We start from the raw sequence: 13824 nt of genomic DNA, 5'->3' as shown, positions 1-13824 counted from the left end.
GTACGGACTTTAGTTAATAATAAAGTATCAATACAATCAATAAAGTTAATAAAAGTACCAGAAATGAAGAATCAATAACTAAGGAATATAGGTGTGAAAAGAAGCGAAGCGAAAAGGAAAGATATAAGCATCTGAATGCAGAGTTCCAAAGAATAGCAAGGAGAGATAAGAAAGCCTTCCTCAGTAATCAGTGCAAAGAAATAGAGGAAAACAACAGAATGGGAAAGACTAGAGATCTCTTCAAGAAAAGTAGAAATACCAAGGGAAGATTTCACACTAAGATGGGCTCAATAAAGGACAGACACGGTATGGACCCAACAGAAACAGAAGATATTAAGAAGAGGTGGCAAGAATACAAGGAAGAACTGTACAAAAAAGACATGACCCAGATAATCACGATGGCGTGATCACTCACCTAGAGCCAGACATCCTGGAATGTGAAGTCAAGTGGGCCTTAGAAAGCATCACTATGAACAAAGCAAGTAGAGGCAATGGAATTCCAGTTGAGCTGTTTCAAATCCTGAAAGATGATGCTGTGAAAGTGCTGCACTCAATATGCCAGCACATTTGGAAAACTCAGCAGTGGCCACAGGACTGGAAAAGATCAGTTTTCATTCCAATCCCAAAGAAAGGCAATGCCAAAGAATGCTCAAACTACTGCACAATTGCACTCATCTCACATGCTAGTAAAGTAATGCTCAAAATTCTCCAAGCCAGGCTTCAGCAATATGTGAACCGTGAACTTCCTGATGTTCAAGCTGGTTTTAGAAAAGGCAGAGGAACCAGAGATCAAATGGCCAACATCCGCTGGATCATGGGAAAAGCAAGAGAGTTCCAGAAAAACACCTATTTCTGCTTTATTGACTATGCCAAAGCCTTTGACTGCATGGATCACACTAAAGCGTGGAAAATTCTGAAAGAGATGGGAATACCAGACCACCTGACCTGCCTGTTGAGAAACCTGTATGCAGGTCGAGAAGCAACACTTATAACTGGACATGGAACAACAGACTGGTTCCAAACAGGGAAAGGAGTACGTCAAGGCTGTATATTGTCACCCTGCTTATTTAACTTATATGCAGAGTACATCATGAGAAATGCTGGGCTGGAGGAAGCACAAGGTGGAATCAAGATTGCCAGGAGAAATATCAATAACCCCAGATATGCAGATGACACCACCTTTATGGCAGAAAGTGAAGAAGTACTAAAGAGCCTCTTGATGAAAGTGAAAGAGGAGAGTGAAAAAGTTGGCTTAAAGCTCAACATTCAGAAAACAAAGATCACGGCATACAGTCCCATCACTTCATGGCAAATAGATGGGGGAACAGTGGAAACAGTAAAAAATAAACAGACTTTATTTTTGGGGGCTCCAAAATCACTGCAGATGGTGACTGCAGCCATGAAATTAAAAGACCCTTGCTCCTTGGAAGGAAAGTTATGACCAATCTAGATAGCATATTAAAAAGCAGAGGCATTACTTTGCCAACAAAGGTCCATCTAGTCAAGCCTACGGTTTTTCTGATAGTCATGTATGGATGTGAGAGTTGGACTATAAAGAAAGCTGAGCGCCGAAGAATTGATGCTTTTGAACTGTGGTGTTGGAGAAGACTCTTGAGAGTCCCTTGGACTGCAAGGAGATCCAACCAGTCCATCCTAAAGGAGATCAGTCCTGGGTGTTCATTGGAAGGACTGATGTTGAAGCTGAAACTCCAATACTTTGGCCACTTGATGCAAAGAACTGACTCATTTGAAAAGACTCTGATGCTGGGAAAGATTGAAGGCAGGAGGAGAAGGGGATGACAGAGGATGAGATGGTTGGATGGCATTACCAACTCAATGGACATGAGTTTGGGTAAACTCCGGGAGTTGGTGATGGACAGGGAGGCCTGGCGTGCTGTGGTCCATGGGGTCACAGAATCGGACACGACTGAGCGACTGAACTGAACTGATAGGTTGCTCAGTTGGGACAAATATACCACAGTAATCATTGTAAGATGTTAAAAGTAGGGGCAACGGGGCTTTCCTGGTGGCACAGTGGATAAGAATCCACCCACCAATGCAGGGGACACTGGTTTGAGCCCTGGTCTGGGAAGATCCCACATGTTGTGGGGCAACTAAGCCCCTGTGCCACAACCACCGAGCCTGTGATCTGCAGCAAGAGAAGCCACTGCTTTTAGAAGCCCTTGCACCACACCTAGAGAGTAACCCCTGCTCTCTACAACAAGAGAAAGTCCGCACGCAGCCAGGAAGATCCAGTGCAGTCACACATGAACAAAGATTTTTTTTACCTAGGGAAAACTAGATGTGGGGTGTATAAGAACTGCATGCTGACTCTGCAACTTTTCTATAAATATAAGACTATTCTAAAATAAAGTTTATTTAGGCTTCCCTGGTGACTCAGATGGTAAAGAATCTTCCTGCAACGGGCAGACCAGAGTTTGATCCTTGGATCAGGAAGATCCCCTGAAGACAAGTTAATCGCAACCCACTCCAGTATTCTTGCCTGGAGAATTCCATGGACAGGGGAGCCTGGAGAGATACAGTCCAGGGAGTGGCAAATAGTTAGACACAACTGAACACACACACACTACTAAGTTTAAAATTAGCTATAAAAATAAACACTCCCCAATACACACATGGAGATTTGGGCCCCAACTTTCTCCTAATCTCCAGCAGACCAGAACACACAAACCCACAGTCACACCATACACTCTCAGGAAACCTTCTCTGTGGCCAACAAGTATCGGTTACAGAGATTCCAGGCCATATCAGAGGTCCAAGGCCGTTTATCAAGACTCACGATAAGGCTGTGATAATTAAATCAGAGGAGTATAGGTGTGACGATGACTAAGCAGGCTGGTGAAACAGAACCGAGAGCTCTAGAAACAGACCTGTGCACCAGGGCACGTGACATAGGACTGAGCTGGAGAGATTGCAGAGGGGAGAGAACGGACTTTACAACCAGCAGTGCTGAGACACATGGACGTCTACCTAGGAGAACCTAGGCAGCGTATACAAAATCGAGGCCAAGTGACTTAAGGACAGACAGGAAAACAAAACTGCAAAGCTTTTCAAAGCTAATCAACACAGGCAATATCTTCTTGATCTTAGGGGTGTGGAAAGATTTCTTAAATGACTCATCCTCCCTCCACCCTCCATGCCAAAAAAGATATAAAGGAAAAAATTGATTAATTCTCTTAGGTAGGAATTATAGACTTCTGATGATGTAAAAATATAAAGACAGTGAAAATATAAGACATAAATTTGAAGAAGATATTTCAGCATATACTATCAAAGATAGATAACAGATAGATAGATAGATAAATGTTGTTCAGCCACTCACTCATGTCCGACTCTTTGTGACCCCATGGACTGTAGCCCCCCAGGCTCCTCTGTCCATGGGATTCTCCAGACAAGAAAAGTGAAGTGGGTTGCCATTCCATTCTCCAGGGGATCTTCCCAACCCATGAATGGAACACTTGTCTTCTGATTGGTGGGTGGATTCTTTACCACTGAGCCACCACATGCTATGAAAAGTAAGATTAAGGTAAACATCCCAACAGAAATGAATGGCAAAGACTTGAACAGGCTCCACACAAGGAGAAATCTCAATGGCCAATGGCTGGTAACTGGGGAAGCGCAAACTGAAATTCTTATCAGCTCTCTCTCCTCACCCTGGCGTCTTACAGCACGAAGAGCAGAAAGCACTGGGTGTCTCCTGCACAGCCTGTATCCCCTTTGGAGAACCCTGGTGTCACCTCGGTAAAACTGAGCTCATGACTCAGCAATTAGGCTCTCCCACACTTGAGCCTAGAGGAATGCTTACACTCGGCACTAAGAGACGCACAAGAATATTCAAGAAGCACTGTTCATAGTAACAACAAGGCAGAAATCACGCAAATACCCACCACTGCAGGATGGGGAGATAAGCTGTGTTACACTCAGTTCAAACAGAACCGTGTGCTGGAAACAGGCAAAGTACAGTTAACTTTCGTCAGGAATCTCCCAGGGTGAGAGACAAGACATCATCTAAGACACATAGGTTATTTCATTTGTGCAAAGTTCAAAGGCAGGCAAGCCTGAGCCTATTGTTTAGAAAGGCAAACATAGGTGGCAAAGTACAAAGGAAAAAAGCGATGGCTATCGCAGAAGTCAGCAGCAGAGACTTGTGTGGGGAGAGAAGGGGCTGTGATTGGAGAGGGAGGCGCACTCGTAGGTTCAGAGCTGTTCACTTTGTTCTTTAAAATTCATATGATTCTTTAAGATACACGTAAATGTTTTACAGACTCTTCATTAAGTTGCCGCTGTTGTTCACTCTCTACGTCGTGTTGGACTCTGCAACCCCAGGGACTGCAGCACGCCAGGCTTCCATGTCCTTCACTATCTCCTGGAGTTTGTTCAAACTCATGTCCATTGAGTCTGCGATGCCATCCAACGTCTCCTCCTCTGCCGCCCCCTCCTCCTGTCTCTTCATTAAGAGTACTTTATAACTGAAATGGAAAGCAGTCCCAGATCATTGTCTGGGGAGGACAAGCATCAGTTCCTTCCTCCTGCTTGGATGAGGGGTGCAGGCTCGGCCCCGACACAGCACAGAAAATCATGCATGTCAGGGCTCAGAGCACACACTGTAACAGGACAGACTCTACACCTCCTTATTTCACGTAAGGAAAATGCTGGGTGAGTTGATTTCACTCACTCATTTCAGTTCAGTTCAGTCGCTCAGTCGTGTCCAACTCCTTGCGACCCCATGAATCGCAGCAAGCCAGGCCTCCCTGTCCATCACCAACTCCCGGAGTTTACCCAAACCCATGTCCATCGAGTTGGTGATGCCATCCAACCATCTCATCCTCTGTCGTCCCCTTCTCTTCCTGCCCTCAATCTTTCCCAGCATCAGGGTCTTTTCAAATGAGTCAGCTCTTCGCATCAGGTGGCCAAAGTATTGGAGTTTCAGCTTCAACATCAGTCCTTCCAATGAACACCCAGGACTGATCTCCTTTAGGATGGACTGGTTGGATCTCCTTGCAGTCCAAGGGACTCTCAAGAGTCTTCTCCAACACCACAGTTCAAAAGCATCAATGCTTTGGCACTCAGCTTTCTTTACAGTCCAACTCTTACATCCATACATGACCACTGGAAAAACCATAGCCTTGACTAGACGGACCTTTACTTGTTTGTTTATACTGCACCTCAAGGCTTGCGGGATCTTAGTTCCTCAACCAGGGATTGAACCCGGGGCAGTGAAAATTTAGTCTTAACTAATGGACTGCCAGGGAATTCCCTGGGTGGGTTTTAAAACTTGCAGCATATTTCCACATCTTGTACAGTAGTGGTCTTTGACATTCACTGGCTTTTGTGCTTTTCAATATTTGAAATAAATTGGATTTTTATCACCCAACATCTAAAGTTCTATCATTTGGTCTGTATAAATTTAAAGAAACACTCAGACCATTTTTGGCCCACTGTGAAGACTAGAATAAGCTTTAAAGTCACATGTAAGAGTGAAAGCAATTTGTGTATTCTTAGTCAAAAATACATATTTCCAAATATATTTCTCATCTGTTAAAGCCCTTGACTTTCTCCCCAAACTTGAAACCACTGGTGCCTGGTGACTTCTGATGGGGCTGGTGTGTGTTTCGGGCAGCTGCACAGTGGGGCCGAGCCTGCACCATCCAGGCGTCAGCCCAGGCCCTCGGTCTGGCTGTTACGCAGGAGACTGCAGGAACCTTAGTGGCCCCCATGCCTGCCCTGAGGCTGCCAGGTAAGCTCCCTGGCTTTAGTTATTGGTGACACCGCGAAGCTCTACGTTGAGAAGCTGAGGCCACAGAGGCTCAGGAGAAGACAGAGTCATGATTGATGGACGATGGAGCCCTGGGTATGAGAGACACAAGCAGGTGGCAGGACCCCAGGGGATTGCCACCCCGGCCACGCACATCAACCCCAACACTCCACACACTTGTAAGCTGTTTACAGACTGTCCACGTACCACCCACCATCTTCTCCCCATTCCCAAGCGCAGACCTGTCAAAGGCCCTCCCACATGCACGCCTCTGTCCACTGTCTTCCCTTCCTGGAATCGCCTCCTAGCCGGTTCCTCCTGAACAGCCCAGTGTGTGACACATGGTATCCACAAGCCTTCCCCATTACCTCCGTGACTGTGGGCTTTCCTGTTCCCGAATCCCTTTGTCCTCCTTGCACCCGAACGTGGAACTTTATTAATACAGTTTTTATTGCTCACTAGGCACCTTCTTGCTCTCCCACCCTGTGGTCCCCTTGGCTCCCCAAACAAAGGAAAGAGCTCTAAGGAGACACTTTCTTCTCTTTCCTTGTACTTCCCATAGTGCCTCCAGTGGGCTGAGTCGAGTCAGGGAGTTAATCCCATTTCAATTCCAGGGCATTTTCAAACTATGCCAGGCATAGCTCGGCACAAGGATTAAGAGGCTTACACAACCAACCAAAGTCTGTTAGATGAGCCTGGTTCCCCCTACACACACACACACACACACACACACACACACACACACACACACACCCCAAATCTACACATGCTCCTTCTCTAACCCCCAGTGAAAACCAGGCAATTACAGAAGAAGCCAAGTACTTTGGATTAAAGTAAAAGAAGGTCAAGCTCTAAATAAGGTCTCGAGTGTAGATACTTGGCTAATGCCCCAGAAAAGTCGTACCAGCAGGCGGAATCTGGAGCAGCTGGACTGGCTGACCAAGAACTCGACTCTACTGCCATGGACGGGAATCAACAGCAGGTGCCCGCTAGGTTCACAGGCCTATCACTTACCAGGCTATTTCTGTCCAGAGGGAGAAAGTTTATCCTTTGGGCAAGGACCAGTCCACCAGGCTTCCCCCTCCAGGTTTTCCTAAATGGGAGTTTTTATATAGCTCTCCTGTTGTTCTTTTGGACAGCATGTGTGTGTGTGTGGCGGGGCGGTGGAGGGGGGGAGCAAAGGGCGTGGTTAAATTCATTCTTTGGCTCAGTGTGTTTACAAAGCTTTAGTTCATCGTATACAACATACATAATATGCATGCATGTGCACATATACATATACATATCCACACACACACCAGTGCCTAAGATTTACTTAATTTTTTTCAATCAAAATCCAGTTTTTGTGAACTGAAATTTTTACTGGAGTAGCTGTGGATTCACACAGAGTTACAAGAAATAATACCAAGAGTCCTTGTACAAGTTGCCCTGTTTTCCCAAATGGCACCCTTTTGCAAAACTATAAGATCACCCAGACTCCTGACACCCACACTCCATCTCATACTCCCCTGGTTTTACTGGTGCTCCTCTGTGTGAGTTAAGTTCTGCACAGTTTTATCACCGTGTGGGTTTGTGTGTCCCCCCTGTATAGAGAGGTGACATTTCTAGCATCACAAGGATGTCCATGCTGCCCTTCCTCCCCCGGCGCCCCCCGCATCATCCTGACCATAACCACTAATCCCTCTCTGTTTCAAAAATGGCTTCACTCCCCAAACATTATACGAGTAGAATCATACACCATGAAACCCTTGGCACTGGCTTTACTCACTCAGCTGTATTTCCCTGCAGGTTCGTGCAGGTGGCTTGCATCTGTTCTGTCTCTTTACATTGCTGAGTGGTATTCCACAGTGTGACACGCCTGCTGTGTCCACTGAAGGACAGCCGGACTGATTCTGCCACTGACAAGGCTTCTGTGAACACTCATGTGCTGGTTTTCTGTGAAGCCACATTTTCATTTTTCTGGGATAAATGCCCCAAGAGTGAGATTGCTAAGCACACAATAATTTCACGCTTGGTTTTAAAAGAAACTGCCCAACTGTCTTCCAGAGTTTTACATTCATGTAAATCATGTACCAATCACATCCTCTTCCTCGGCCACAAATGTCATGATGTGGGGCAATCCTTCTACGGCAATTTAGAAACAGATAGAGCATCAGGCCAGGATCTTTCTAGAGACCAAAAATGGAACAAACCAAATACCAGAGCTAAAGGCACCTCTGTTTTTTCACCATGTGGATACCAGTGAAAACTGAAAGTGTCAGTCACTTAGTCATGCCCAACTGTCTGCGAGCCCATGGACTATAACCCACCAGGCTCCTCTGTCCATGGAATTCTCCAGACAAGAATATTGGATCAGATTGTCCTGTCCTCCTCCAGGGGATCTTCCCGACCCAGGGATCGAATCCAAGCCTCCTGCATTGCAGATGGATTCTTTACTGTCTGAGCCATGAGTATCTTGCAACAAATTCCACTTTTTCCTGAAACTAATTTCAACTGGGTTTCAATTCCCTGTAATCAAGAGTCCTAATTCCATTCACGTTTAAATCATTTTCTGCTTAAACTGTCACCCATCAGTGTTCCCACGATCTTCAAGGCTTAGTTCACTCAAAGGCACACCTTTACCACAATCCGTGGTGTCAGCTGACAGCAGAGGCCTTCTCTCAGCAGAGCCCACCTCCATCTGCCCACCCCACCTTCCTCCAACAACAGAAGTGAAAGCCATTTGGCTGGGAATTCTAGATGATCAGGTTGTCTCAGGGTTACAGTAAAGAAGGCAGAGATCTAAACTAAGTCTAGAGAGTTTAAAGATTTGTACCCTGAAAAACAAACAGTTAAGTGGTGGTTATGGGTGTGATTACAAACCAGCCTGATGCAATGTGATATAAAGCTTTTGAAATCCCAAAGAAACAGAGCAACCTGGCAGAGACTACCTTCAGGGTTTCCACAAGGTCTGTTCTCATTATTCATCACGCTTTGGTTTCATCATGTTTGGATTAGCAAAACCTGAAGCGTGGGTCGTGGTCTTTACGAAAATTAAGTACTCGCATTGCTGAGAATTAAATTAACCAGGGGGGAGGGAGACAATGCAAATTCACCATTTCCTTTTTTATTTTAGTTTTATTTAGTAAAAATAGTTTGCTTATCAGGCTAGATAAAGCCACCATCACAGCTCTCGTCTACGTAGTCTGGGTTCCTACAAACCTTCCTCCAGCAGAAGAAGTTCAATATCCAAATAATGTTAATTTTAAACTACAGCCTTGACTTAACATGAGTAAGATGAAGCTACAGGACTGAAACAATGTTGTTCATGATTTTTCAGAAAAGAAAAAACATATGTGTATATACACACATACACACACACACACACGCTTTAGGGTCCTATTTTCTTATCTGCTCTTTACTCACAATGACTGCCTAGAAACAGCCAAGGCAGACACTCCACTCTCTCTGGGGGAAGCCCAAGTGTTCACACATGAGGCACCAAATTCAGATCTTGGAACAAAACAGTGAGCTCATACTGACCCAGCCACATCCTTTAAATTAAAGTCTAGAAAGAAAACGAACAGGACGTTATGGAAAATGTGAAGAATGCTAACATTCCTTCTCATATGAAAATGTTACTAAAACAGTAATGGTGGTAACAATGACAAAAACAACAGAAAAGGTAACAATAAACAACAATAAGGGAATTCCCCGGTGGTCCATAGGTTAGGACCCTGAGCTTCCACTGCTAGGTCCAGGTTCCATCCCTGGTTGGGGAACTAAGATCCTGCAAGCCTCTTGGTGAGGCCAAGTAAAATAAATTAATTAATTTATTTTAAAAAATAATGAAACCATTTAGACCAAAGACATGTAGAGTCAGGAGTGTAACTGTGCTCTGTACAGGAGACTTGATGGTAATATTCATGAGTGAGTGCTCCCTCATATTTGCATTTCCAAATTATTTCCCCTCAATTCTACTCTTGAATAAATAACATCTTGACAACCACAAGTGGATGACATGGGTTAAATGATGACAGAACAGACTTAACCACGTGGGTATGACAGCGTTTCAAGCACAGACATTCAAGGGGAGGACATGAGCCCCACACACATCTTTTAAATTCCTCTCACCTGATGTCCGAGAGATCGCACTTGTTCCCAGCAATGGCCATCACGATGTTTTCTGGACCATGTTCTTTCAGCTCTTTCACCCATTTCTTCAAGGTATGAAATGAATCCTAAACCAAAAGTGTAGTCAACCTTGGGAAAGACCCGTCAACGTAATATCTCAACCACACAGAAATACAAACCCAATACAACCCACTGAAGAAAAATATTTTCAGGGGGCACACACACACACAGATGAACATACTACCCCAATCTTGCTGCAAAATTTAGTATTAGCTAAGTTTTACTCACATAGGCTGTAAAAGGTTCCTTTTCTAAAACATAAACTTGATGGAAGTTAAGATAATCATGTTAGTAATTTCCTTCTACAAATAACATTAATTTTAAATTACAGCCCTGCCTTAACATGAATAAGATGAAGCTACAGGCCTGAAACAATGTTGTTCATGATTTATCAGAAATGAAAAAACAGATATATATATATATATATATTTTTTTTTCCGCAAAGGAGTTGGACATGACTTAGTGACTAAACAACAACAATAACCAAAGATGCAAAACTGAAAAATAGTTTTCCTTTTCTTAACAAAATTGAACATTCTGGAGAACAGTATCAGCAGGCATGACCTTACCCCTACGAACACACAATCAATTTTAAAAATGAATGATGACTGTTGTTTAATTTAGCAAATAGATTTGAAAGGCTTTGCTACATGTTGCTGTTGTTTAGTTGCTCAGTTGTGTCTGACTCTTTGTGACCCTATGGACTGTCACCCACCAGACTCTTCTGTCCATGGGATTCTCCAGGTAAGAATACCTGTGTGGGTTCCCAACTCTTTCTCCACTTGCTACATATAGACAAGATAAACTTAGCATTTAGTGTTCATTCCCAGCAACCACTGTTGCACCGTGCTATGCAACCTCATCCCAGGCTCCAGGCAGGACTCAGGCAGTGAAGTCCCTGCTTTGGTCTTTCTAGAACAGAGAGAGGCCATAGATGGCACCAAAGTTCTAAAGGGGGCGTTCCTACCTGCTTGGTAATGTCGTACACTATGACAGCTGCCGCAGATCCACGATAGTACATGGGGGCCAGTGAGTGAAACTGATGAGGAACAAGGCACAGTTTTAGGCCAAGGTAAGCATATTTTATACCATCCCACATTACCATAAAATTATCCTCCTACATCAGCCCCATAGGATCCCTGGATTCCTCCCCTAGGACTTCCCCAGGACTCAGATAATACATTTTCCTCCACCACAGCTCATACCCTTGTGATTTACAGACCATGAAACTCACTCTTGGGCCTGGCCAAAAGTAAACGTTATTATCAGTGTGGCTATCCTAGGAATCTTCTTTTCTTTACTGCTCTTTGTTTATCTTATATGATGGACCAGGACAATCTCATTAGGATGATACAACAATAAGATGTCTACTAAGGACACAGATCACACAATCCGGGGCCAGCCTCTAGAGAGGAACACCTCAGCTGGGGCACCTCAGCCTCTGCCCTCGGGGTGAGCAACTCCTGCAAATTCTCAACAAACGGTGAAAGAGATGAGCTCCCCTCCAAATGTGAACAGAGCAATCAGCGCTGGTCAGAACCACTGACCCCCAAGAACCACTTATCCCCAGGTAGGATGGATACTTATCGTGGGGACACACACAGATTTTATGTCTATTTTGAAGAATATACCTTTAAACATATTTGAACATATCTGAAGAATACATCACAGAGGGGTTTTGAAAGACAATGAGAAAAAGATAACAGCTCAATTGAAAAATGAAAAAAGGATATAGATAGATGAATCACAGAGGAAGAGTTATAAAATGCCAATAAATATTTTTAAACATGTTCAATGATAATAAAAGAAATGAAAACAAAAGCAATGATGGACGATTTATTAATTGATTAAGTATTAAAAAGTCATCATAACTGGAGTTGGTGTGGCTTTGGGGAGGGAGGCACTCACTCATCCACAGGAATGTATTTGAAGATGTGACCACCGAGGGACTTCCCTGGTGGTCCAGTGGCTAAGACTTCACCGTCCCAATTCAGGGGGCCTGGATTCGAGCCCTGGTCAGGGAACTACATCCCGCATGCCGCAACCAGGGACCCAGCACACCACAATGAAAATCCTGTAACCTATAACTAAGACCCAGCGCAGCCAAGTAAATTAATAAATAAATAAATATTTAAAGGAGAAAAAAATAAAAAGAACTGCTTATGGAAAGTCAGACAGAGAAAGACAAGTATCTTATGATATCACTTATATGTGGAATCTAGAAAAACAACCTAAATGAACTTCTTTACAAAACATAAACTGACTCACTGACATAGAAAACAAACTTACAGTTACCAAAGAGGAAAGCTGGGAGGAATAAATTAGGAGTTTTGGATTCACATACATACACCATGCACGCAGGCTAAGTTGCTTCAGTCATGTCTGACTCTGTGACCCTATGGACTGTAGCTTGCCAGGGTCCTCCTGTCTATGTGATTCTCCAGGCAAGAATACTGGAGTGGGTCACCATTTCCTCCTCCGGGAGTTTTTCCCAAATCAGAGATCAAACCCGCATCTCTTGTGTCTCCTGCATTGGCAGATGGATTCTTTACCACTAGCGCCACCTGGGAAGCCCCATATACACACTACTATCTATAAAACAGTAGATTCAGAGGGATATGTGCTTGCTAAGTCGCTTCAGTCACGTCCAACTCTTTGCGACCCTGTGGATCACAGTCTGCCAGGTTCCTCTGTCCATGGGATTTTCCAACAAGAATACTGGAGTGGGCTGCCATCTCCTACTCCAAGGGATCTTCCCAACCCAGGGATCAAACCCATGTCTCTTATATGGATTTATATATATGTATCAAAATCACTTTGCTGTACACCTGAAAGTAACATAGCACTGTAAATCTCCAATAGGAAATAAAAATCAAAATTAAAATAATAATAAAAGCAGCCATATTTACTAGAGAGTTGGGGTGGGAGGGAGCAGGGAGGGGAGGAAGGACGGACACTTTCCCGTCAAACAATAAAACCATCATTCGTTTACTTCCTGTGCAATGCTTTTCACTGAACCAACACTGGCCAAGTTGAAATGATCCTATCTGGAAACTGGACGCATGTTCCCCCACCCCGAGGTTCCCCTCTACTGCAGGATGCTAGCACGGCCTCACCAGAGTGTACAAGGAAGCAGGCCCCCGTCCCAGCCTCTGGGCCTCGGGGGAGTCTCCACTCCATGAGAAGCTGCCTGGCACCCATGTGGTTTTCAGAAGGGTGCACGTGTTACATGGAGCTCAGGATGGACACAGGAGTTCCCGGCAGGAGGGCCCTGGCCACTGGCCCTGACTCACTGAGGAAAGAGCTTTCCATCAGCACTGACTACCCCGCTCTGGACTGTCCTTGTCAGCCCTCAAACATCTATTTTTAGTCCATTTTTTGGCAACCCACTCCAGATGCAGAAACCCAAATCAGAATTCCTGCCATAAAGGAGGAAAAAGCCATGTGTTTGCTAGACATTCCTGCTTTGCTAATGGAAAGGAATAAAGTGTCCCTGCAGCCCAATTACATAAAATGCCCATTTTTCCAAAACAGCCTCCATCTAAGAAAAGTCCACTTAAACACTTGAAGTAAGAGAGGCAGTACCAAACATACATCTCGAAAATCGAGACACTCGCGAACTCAGACACAAACGGTGGATCTTCTAAAATAGTTCTCAGCAGTAACGCCATGAAGTGAATCTGGAACAGTCACTGGTCTATAGGTCTCCTGAATTATTGATTAGAGCTTTCTATATAATGCATTACTTGCTCTTTCCTTCCTCCAAATGGAATCATTTTGAAATAAACCCGGGGGTGAAGCCACTTCAACTTTATTGCCGGGGACTTAGGGGTTTTAATGAGCTAAAGTTCGAGTCTCAGTTCTAAAACCCAATA

At 44.3% G+C, this 13824-nt stretch overlaps 1 protein-coding gene across 1 annotated transcript in view; it reads right to left on the bottom strand.

The window, feature by feature from the left end:
- Positions 1-13824, bottom strand: part of RAB31 (RAB31, member RAS oncogene family) — an 81103-nt gene that overhangs the window by 20498 nt on the left and 46781 nt on the right. Inside the window, exons 4-5 of the mRNA XM_018039605.1 lie at positions 10917-10988; positions 9890-9996 (exon numbers count right to left, since the gene is read on the bottom strand). Of these exons, the coding sequence (XP_017895094.1) occupies positions 9890-9996; positions 10917-10988 (179 nt within the window). The remainder of the gene's footprint in view (positions 1-9889; positions 9997-10916; positions 10989-13824) is intronic.

Source organism: Capra hircus, chromosome 24 (assembly GCF_001704415.2).
Source record: "Capra hircus breed San Clemente chromosome 24, ASM170441v1, whole genome shotgun sequence".
NCBI classification, from domain to species: domain Eukaryota; kingdom Metazoa; phylum Chordata; class Mammalia; order Artiodactyla; family Bovidae; genus Capra; species Capra hircus.
Note: the sequence above shows the minus strand (reverse complement) of the source record. Positions and strands in the feature narration are given on the sequence as shown.